At 34.9% G+C, this 10,070-nt stretch overlaps 1 protein-coding gene across 1 annotated transcript; it reads right to left on the bottom strand.

Annotated features, from left to right (window-relative positions):
- Positions 1 to 3,471: 3,471 nt before the first annotated feature.
- On the bottom strand, positions 3,472 to 7,193 carry LOC149798669 (uncharacterized). Its single transcript, XM_089957513.1, has 2 exons — positions 7,100 to 7,193; positions 3,472 to 6,603 (listed from the first exon to the last, which is right to left on the bottom strand). The coding sequence occupies exon 2, from the start codon at positions 6,414 to 6,416 to the stop codon at positions 3,966 to 3,968; it is 2,451 nt and encodes an 816-aa protein (XP_089813639.1). The 5' UTR covers positions 6,417 to 6,603; positions 7,100 to 7,193; the 3' UTR covers positions 3,472 to 3,965.
- Positions 7,194 to 10,070: the final 2,877 nt, after the last annotated feature.

The following is a 10,070-nucleotide window of genomic DNA, read 5'->3' as shown; positions in this document are numbered from 1 at the left end:
TCATTGTATTGTGTCTTAGGCTCATGTATAAGAGTATCCAGCAGACAGTGCTCTTCATTATTACTTTAATTTCAGCTCCAAAAGCATTGCAAATATTAGAAATAATGCAGTAGTCCCAGTCCCTTGTTGCTTATAGCTATTACAATCATTTTTGGTTTAATTCACAATACCGTAAACTCCATTTAGATTTTCACCTAGTATTCACCTGGAATATCTTTCCTCCTTTACAACAGCACATTTTGATTTTGACATGTACAAATAGTATCTAGGTTGCAGGAAGAAGACAGTGGGTAGGTGGTTCTTTCCGTGGTTTTCCCGGGTTCTTCCTCCACCATTTATACTGGCCGTAATGTATAGCCTACCTAGTACTGAGAAAGGGCGTTAAACCCTACAACAACAGGAAGAAGATGCCAAACTTATCAGAGAGGGTAGATCAAACGCTTTTTATTGATGTGACGTATCTCCGAGTTCGTCTAGCAGATTTCACAAAATAAGGGAAAATGTAATGCTTTTCTAAGAATTTAGTCATTAAACTGTAATTATTGTCCAAAGGTTAATAATTTGAATAATTTAATTCACATTTTGCAAGTCGACTAACTTTAATGATAAATTTATGTGCTGTAATTTATGCAGTCCTTTTTTGAGAGTAGATGGATATGTACTACACAACATTTAATAAAAATAGCATAGGAAACTTTTTTTAAATACCTCAGCGTTGCTACAAACTGATGCTGTATGTAAATTTGTCTGAAACTTACACAACATACAATAAATTATTAACGCAGAAAATAAATGCACTGTATGTGGTAAAAAAACGCTGAGTGTAATTTATGAAGTTTTATTTCTTGCTACTATTAATTACATTCCCAGAAACCGTAAAATGAATGTTTTGATCAATTGTGATACGTTCGTAAGGAGACCGGAAGACGTAAACATGCACGCATTAGTCCTTTACTGTATTTATTTCCGATTTGACTGGAATTTTGTATTGTTCATAATTGATGTTAGTACTTTTGTAAAAAAAAGTACTGCTTCTTATACAATACCGCTCTGGCGGACTGGTGGTTAGAGCGTCCGCCTCGGATGCGGGATGTCGTGGGTTCGAACCCTGGCCGAGTCATACCATAGACTTATAAAAAAAATTGAACTAACAACATTAAGTTGGTGTTAGGACTGGTCGGTCTGTTGTCAGGATAATGTGACTGGGTGGAACATCACTACATGTCTGCAGCGCGATGTCCCATTGCTTCACATCACAATAAACTGCCACACTGCAGACATCGTAGCGATATGGCTATGTTAAAATCTAAACCACACTCACACATTGTACTTGTCTATCTGCTACAATGTACCAAGGCATAACTTGTCAATATACATTCCATAACAAGATCACCGTACAGGAGGTCCAAATCACAAACACACACGCTTCTTATATGATAGATAATTTATATGGCAGATTTTAATTCCAAAATTAGGCCTGTATCGAGTTAAGAATGCTAGCTAATTAGCAAAATAATTAACAAAAATAGAGACAAACAGTCATACATATATTTATATTGTTATAAAGGATATACAATATATCAATTTCAAAATTAAAACAAAAATTATACAATTTTATATAGTGCATTGGCATTAAGACCATTAGCGATGACTATTCATTCTCTTAGAAACTTGTTAAAGTGTTTGTCCAACGTATTGCATGCTACATTATTTTACAGGTTATCAAATAAATCACATCAGCTGATGTGCATTTAGTGTTATCACGTAGAGAAAATACCTCTTTTGTATTAGCACTACTGAAAGAAGTACTTTCTCTTATGTTTACACATTGAGAGCACCGGCGTCTGTTCAATTTAGATGACGAAAATTGTCTTTTTTTATTTTCTGTCTGTTTAGTTCTAATTAGAACATCTTGCAAATTCTTGGGTCTTCTATAAGCGAGAATTGGTTTATTTTTGTAAAGTGATTTTATGCTGGTTTTATTTAATAAATTTAGGAAACTATAATATTTATTAATTATACGACCTATATTAGGTAATGAAGGATTATATTGTATTGTGTAAGGAATTATATTTTTCTCTATTTTACATTCTGCTGTATTTAAAACTTCGTGTTGAGTAAGATTACGGGCTTTGTTCAGCGCAGAATCAATTATATGTGTAGGATAATTTCTATTTTGGAAATATGTTTGTAATTTATTCAACGAATTTTGTAATTGACAATCATCTGAAAGAATGCGTCGGTATCTTTTGGCCTGGCTACATGGTATACCGTTTTTACATGACATGGGATGACATGAAGAATATTCCACATATTGGTGGATATTAGTTTTCTTGATATGAATATTTGTAGAGATAGTGTTATCAATATTTTTATTACATTTACATCTAATTATGAAACAGGCGTACTAGATGCAGTATAAGTAAATTTAATCGTCGGGTGAATATGATTTAGGCGCCCAATACATTTTGTTTCTTCAGTTCTTCGGTTGAATGGTTCCAGATAACAAAGATGTCATCAAAAATTCTAAACCAAATAGATGGATTAAACATTTCGTTTTGAAGAAATTCTTTTTCTAATTTACCCATGAAAAGGGAAGCGTATGAAGGAGCCATAGGACTACCCACTCATGTACCCATTATTTGGATGCAATTCGTATTATTAAATTGAAAATAATTATTTTCCAAGATAAGGTTTATTATTTTACTAATATCTTCACTAGATAGTGTGCTATTGTTAGGATTGTTATCAAGAAAATATTTACATGCTTCAATACCATCAGCATGCGGAATGTTGGTATATAGTGATGTTATATCTAATGATACCAGGATTGAGTCGTCAGATAGATGTGGAAGAAACTTCAACTTTTCAATTAAATCAGTAGTATCTTTAATGTATGAAGGAAGTGATTTCATTGAAGGATTATATTATATTGTGTATTCGTGCCTGAAGACGCATAAATTAAATGCGAAACTAGTTGCACATCATTTTCGGCGTTTGTGTAATGTATATATTCCAATAGCTATTTAGCAAGACATTAACGTCTGTTGATTGAGCATGACATCACACGTGAGTAACGTACATGTACCTAGGGGATTAATAGGTCTATGTGTCCATCTTTTGGTCATATTTAGTATATTCAAAACGTCAATCGTATATTCTTTCTAATTGTGATACAGTTTGCCGTTACACGTTAAACGTCAAATACACACACACACACATTGTATGTCTGTAGATAATTCCTGATGCTTAGTACTTTTTCCATTTCCTATTTATGTCAAATTAGTGACTTTTGCAAATACGAATTCAAGGCATCAGTGCAGAAAATACAAATAAAATACATTTAACACCTACGTTTGATATACATTTCATGAAATTATTTCAATCTGCATAAGAAAATATCAGTAACAATTCTAAAGTTTGCAGTTCAAAGATGCGAAAATGAAAACATTAACGAGGTTAACACACAAATTATTTCATCTTCAAAATAAAATCACTTTATTGTATTGGAAAATGTAATCTGTTAATACAAAGGTTTAAATTATGCACACGTTTGACTCGATTTATTTTGTCCTGTATTGACATGCACACCCGATCGAGGGTCGACATAGAAGTGTACAAACTTTTCTTTGCATTTTCAATATAAGTGTACAAACTTTTCTTTGCATTTTCAATATAACGTAATATCAATGATTTAGATCACTTCTTCATCACGTCTGTATCGTGTACCAGAATGGTTACAAACAGGTCGTCCACCACTTTAACATCTTCTATATATTACTACTACATACAAAGTTAAGATGTAGTTGAATTTAGTATGTGCAAATATCTTTGTGAAAGGTGCGTCAACATTCATAAAATTTTGCTAATGGCCTTTGTTCAGTCAGATATTCCTTGATTATGAGTTTCTGAATTTGCCTCAGAATATCTTACGTATACAATGATTTCCAAACTAACACAAGAATTCATTCAGTCCTGAGAGGATCGCATAACTCCATTTTACTTTCATGAAACTCGTGTATCAACTTCTCCAACATCATTAGATGAATTTCCTTGTGAACGGCCTTATCAGTGTGGGATAGCGTTATCTCCAGTACACGTGGCAGAGCCCCAATCACTACAATGAAAAGCACGTGCATGACCTCACTGATCTCTGAAGACATTCCTTGCGAGTTCATGGAGAGTTTCATGGTGCCGAACACGAGCAGAACTATCAGTCCAATTCTAAAGATTGCATGAAATACGGTTATGTGAACCGGCTTGCTTTTACGGACGGCAAAGCTGAAGAGGTGTCGAGAAATTCCTGGAATGTGATTGTCATAGCGAACGTACGTCCTGGCTCTTGCATATGGTTGATTATGAATGATGTTTTTCTGCTGCTCTGTCAAATTTATAGTTATATCATTCACTCGCAGAGCAGTTACAGTGCTACCTGGAGGCACCTCAATCATTACTGTGGAGTTCTGTAGCTTAGAAATATTGTGCTCCAGGTCTAAATTGGTGCATATTTCAACTAGGTCAGAGAGCAACTCGTAATAGACATCCCCAATGCCTTTCAGAAGCTTCCAAGCATAATACAAGAGAGCTCCACCGAAAAACATGTAACCAAATGAGGAGGATGGAAACAAAACCAGTGCATAAAACAGAAAAATAATTGTTTCACCGACAATTGAGAAACTTGCGAGGTATATTGCAAAGAATCCATGCACTAAATATAGCAAAAGTGGCCCAATTATAGTGTACATTGCAAGTCGCAAGAGAAGTCGGCCAGACGGCAGCAAATTCAGTGGACTCCGAGTTTCAATATATGACGTCGCTCTAGAGACGAAACCGCTGATCACCACGATACAAAACCAGATTACTGGCATGCCGTAATATATCAAACAAAAGACAATTTCTAGTGACCCCAAAATTAAATGTAATGGAACGATAACGCAAGATAATGTGATAAATATTGGCTTTGGCAAGTGCTTAAATAAGAAATCAAGGTGACGTTTGATTCTGAAACAGACTATCAAGACTGCATCATACCAGAACCTAGGCATCATAATAAGATAAAAACGAGCCAGAATTAACCTTGCAAGCCTTTTGTAACCATGGTACATATTTACTGGAACCATGGATATTTCCTCTATACGTTTGGTACATATCACAAGGGGAGACAATCCGGCAAATTTGGAATCAAGAGATCCTTTCTCAACAAGATCCCCGAGACTTCGCGGAATGAGAAGAAAGATGAAGCCAGTAATATAGTACATGAATAATAAACAGAAAGGTCCTCCAAGCATAGGAACAAAGAGAGTTTTACTTTTCTCCATCCCGCCCAACATACTCAAAAAGCCCATAGGAACTCCATGATCAATCAGGTCAGTCGTTAGGTCGCCTTGATAAGTGCCGTAGATCAAACATTGCAGAAAAATTAGAATGGGACTAAGTAAGACAAAAAGTGCTCTTCTTAAGCGTGAAACTGCCACTGGATACTTCCAGCCCAAGCCACACAACCCACACGTCAAGTTTGTCAATGAAATTGGAGCATGTCCATCAAGGTATACCCATTGTTCTTTATCCGAATCGTCTAAGTCCTCATAAGAATTCTCGTGATGAATCTTCTGTCCAATTGCCGCCATTGTATCGCCCCAGCAACAGAGTATCAAGGGGCAATAGCAGAGGAAAACCAGTCCAATTGCATAAGGTCCGAGCGTGCTTGTACGCCATTTTGCTTTCGTTTCCTCGGGACAATAAACTTTGACTGATTCCGTACGGTAACTAAACTTAGAATGACAACATTTGTATCTCACGAAATCAATTGGATAATTGAAGTAAAGTGCAAATGTGTATGCTAAAGTATCTCTGACTCCTGGTATTTCCACCATATAACACCAGGAACTGTAATTATAGCTTTTACGGGTTGGAGCGAGATATTGTTGGGTCATGCTATTTAGCGCAGTAGCTATAGCATATGATGCGTTTAGTTGTCCTAAAGCAATCGTACAATTTGATGGCGTAACATTAATATGAATGAAAACTTCCCTGTCAAGACACTTTGCGCATAGGAGACCAAATGACAGTATCGAAAAATCAACTGGCCAGTTGAGGTATGGGATAACACTATTCGGCGGGTGATAGGTCCAAACCCATTTTAATGGCCTAATGACCGTTGGAAGTCCACGGATATCTGTGGTATTGCTGAACACCAACGTGTAGTGCGCGAAATGTGGCCGAAGAACTCCTACCCAATGCTCCAAATAGATACCCGTGAAAGATTCAACTTGCATTATACAACCGGAATAATTTGATGGCGTAACAGTTTTCATATATTCATCGCCATAAAAATCTTCCTTTTTATCTATAACATTTTCACCGTGAAGGAACCGTGAGCTATTCAGAACACAAAGGAGAAGAATGAAAAGAAACATTTTTTCAAACAATGTACTTTCATATCCTGCTTCACTGTACGCAGCTCTTCTGGTATATTATTGCTGAACCTTTATTAAAGTCCGGTAGGTGATGAAAATATTCACTGCTAATTGAAGCTGAATATCTATACTCACTGACTAGATTCCTTTAAAATCCAGATGATAGTTCATTCGGGAGAAGAATTCTCTGAAATGCAAAAATTTTATTCAGTAAATACTAGTGGACGATATGTCAATCTACCTGAGGAAAAGGATGTATTTTGTAGGTACTGTAGATAAAGGAGGGATAGAAACGTGGATATATAGAGATCTTCTGATTATAATGAAAAGGAAGATTGTCTCATAAAACAAAGCTGGAAGCTGGCAAAACAGAATAACATGTATAAATGATCAAACAGCGCTTGAGTGGTGACAAAATGTATGATAAGAATACTATATTCGGTCTAGCGAAACTTAAAAATAATAATTAATAATAACCAGTAGCAGAGACCTTTATCTTAAAATATTTTCCGTGATGTGTATGCAGACTAATTTGAATATAGAAGCAATTCAAACACCTCGTGTAACACACGAATAAAATTTATACTCGATGGGACCATTGTTAACATGGCCCAGCTTTATATTCACGTGATTGGAAGAAACAATGAGAGAGGAACAAATCGATAATGTAAAACAATACGTACCATCCTAGGTGAATCACGTTTGTGTGAAAGGAAACAACTCGGAGAGATATTCTTGTTAAATAAAGCTGTGAAATAATATCTAATGAGAAAAGAGGGATGCAACAACCTTTTATAGTCTGGTTCATTTCCAATGACACACCTCATGAGTATACACACTTCTTAAAAAATCCAGGTCATAAATTTACATCTAAAATAGGAAAGATATCAAACAATGACACAGACGCTTTTGAAAGTATCGATCCACATAAGGGTTCCTTATATTTTGTTTTAAAAAATCCGACGACACTACTCACATAAAAATATAAATAGATTCTCATTTAGAGAAGAACATACAGAGTAAGTCATCAATGAGATAAATAGCTCCATACAGACAGACAGACACGCACATATATTCATACATACATACATACATGCATACACACACACACATACATACATACATACATACATACACACATACCTGTGATAACACTGACATATGACTACATCCCCAGAACCAAAAGAAGGAATGAGAGTACAGACGTGAACACTGAATACAAGTTTAAATGTAGTTCAGGTTCAAAGTATATTACTTTTTGTTTGGAGCTCTTTAAACAATATAAAGACTATTCTTACTTTACTATCATTATGCAGAAGTCATTGTGAGGACCAATTACAGAGAGTACCATCAACCTGAGAACCTGCGCAGTAATTTTCGTGTGTTCTTTTCCATAACTTAAAACAGCATGAGAACACTTACATCTCAAAATCTTAGGAGCTAGTTTACATTAAGTAGAGGCTATATATACACACACACACTTTTAGTTACCAATATAACCACTCTGGTGGCCTAGTGGTTAGAGCGTCCGCCTCGGATGTGGGAGGTCGCATGTTCGAACTTGGGCCGAATCATACCAAAGACTTATGCGCTCAGCCTGATGTCAGGATAATGACATCTAAACCTGAATTTGTGTGTAAAGTGGCGGAGTTTTTTCCACTGGCCAGTTCTAATTCTTTAATTTAAATTTAAATTCCCATTCTTCCTTTTCTCTTTCTCTCTTTACTTTTCTCTCTTCTGTTTCACGTTGCTTTCGCATTTGGTTTCTCTCTCTCTCTCTGTCTGTCTCTCTCTGTCTCTCTCCGTCTCTGTCTGTCTGTCTGTCTCTCGCTTCAAACACCAAATCTAGATCTTAAAAAAAAGTAATAGAAACTTGCAAAAACCAACAAGGTTTGAAAAAGTCACAAAATAATTTTGTTCTCTAGAACACAAAGTGGAAATGTAAAAATAACTTACTGTTTTGTGAATTAATCTCAAATCATAGAATTACTCAAATAAATCCCAGTGATTAAGGTGTTACGTGTCTACACTTTTAGAATAAGTAAAGAAGTGAAACGCAACTCCCTTTGTAAAATTCAACAGATAATTTGTTTCCCTAAATTACAAAATGAAAATGAAAATAAGAACATAATCAAGAAATATAGACACAAGTCCAAATAATAAAATTTCTGAATAAACTATAGTGGAAATCCAAAATTAAGTCCAGCGCTGAAGGTGTTGGTGTGCCTTTGGCCGCGTGAAACGTGTTGATGTACTAATAGTCCTTCGTTGAATCACATTAATATAATTTCAGTTTTGAATGCACTATAAATCCCACTGACAGTCTCTGTCCAAAAATATAATTTTAATGCACGCTCTTTAATTCTAGACAAAACTTAACCTGAATTTAATAATTTGATGAAATAAATTCTTGCCCAGTTGAACTACTGGAAACAACAATAATACAAATTTATTCAACTAGATCTGAAAGCACCAATTAATAATTTTCCAGCACCAAGATTATATAGTTCACGACTTGACCTCAGGTCACAATTAGCATTTTCCATAAAACTATACCTAACCTTCTAGAAAGTTCTTAATGTTTACAAAATGAAATCTTAGTTATATTGTAAAGTATATTACCAAAATTACATTATAATATAGCCTGGACTATTTTAAATACGCCAGGGAAATTCCAATAACCTAGACCCAGACCCAAACAAACATGTTTCTATGAATAACGATAATACTATTAAACCCATACATATATAAAATAGTTTAGCGATGCATTATTGTTTACAGAATAAACAATATCAATGATTCAGGTCAAGTAGAAAATAAACTTGATTTTGGAAAAGGTTAAGTCCGACAATGTTGCATTACAATAGTATACAACGAAATATAAACAACACTACAAAAAAACCCTAACTAAATATGCAAATAAAATATACAAAACAAATGCCCTCATAAAGGACAGAAAGATTTAGGAAATAAAGCTTTCTTTTTACTATTAGTTAAATATACATGTGATAAAAATGAATCATATAAGATCAAATCCTATGATTGACACAAAAAACACATGAAAAATACAATATTACTTTACACTCAGAAGTGCATCTGCTATTAAGCTGTCTTTTCCCTTAACGTGCCTAATGTCAATATTGTATTTCAAATATATCAAACTCTACCGTAATAATATCTGATTTCCGTTTTTCATATTGCGGAGTTGTGATCACTAAATACAATAATAATAAACACTTCAAAGTGTCGCTATGCCAATATCGAAACTTAATATTCCCTTCTCGATTGTGGAATAATTTCTCTGCTGCTTATTTAACTGATTAGCGAAATAGCTCACTGGATGATCTACACCATTATTTTCTTCCTGAATCAATAATGTGCCAAACACAACATCACATGCATCAAAAGACATTTTAAATGATTGAAATTTGGATCTGAAAGAACTGGTACACTCTTAAGCACCTTTAACTTAACAAGAGAATCCTGACATTTTTCAGAGCAATGAAACTTGGGTTTCATGCTCAACAGATTTGTCAGGGATTCAGCAAGTATGCAAAAATTGAAATAACATTCCCGATAGTATCCAGCCGTACCCAACAATCGCATCAGTTGCTTTTTTACTGAGGCACAGGTAATTCAGAGATAGGTTTAACT

The sequence above is a fragment of the Sinohyriopsis cumingii genome, chromosome 5 (assembly GCF_028554795.1).
Source record: "Sinohyriopsis cumingii isolate HCF-2022 chromosome 5, ASM2855479v2, whole genome shotgun sequence".
Lineage (NCBI taxonomy): Eukaryota > Metazoa > Mollusca > Bivalvia > Unionida > Unionidae > Sinohyriopsis > Sinohyriopsis cumingii.
This window is presented reverse-complemented; position numbering and strand designations above follow the sequence as displayed.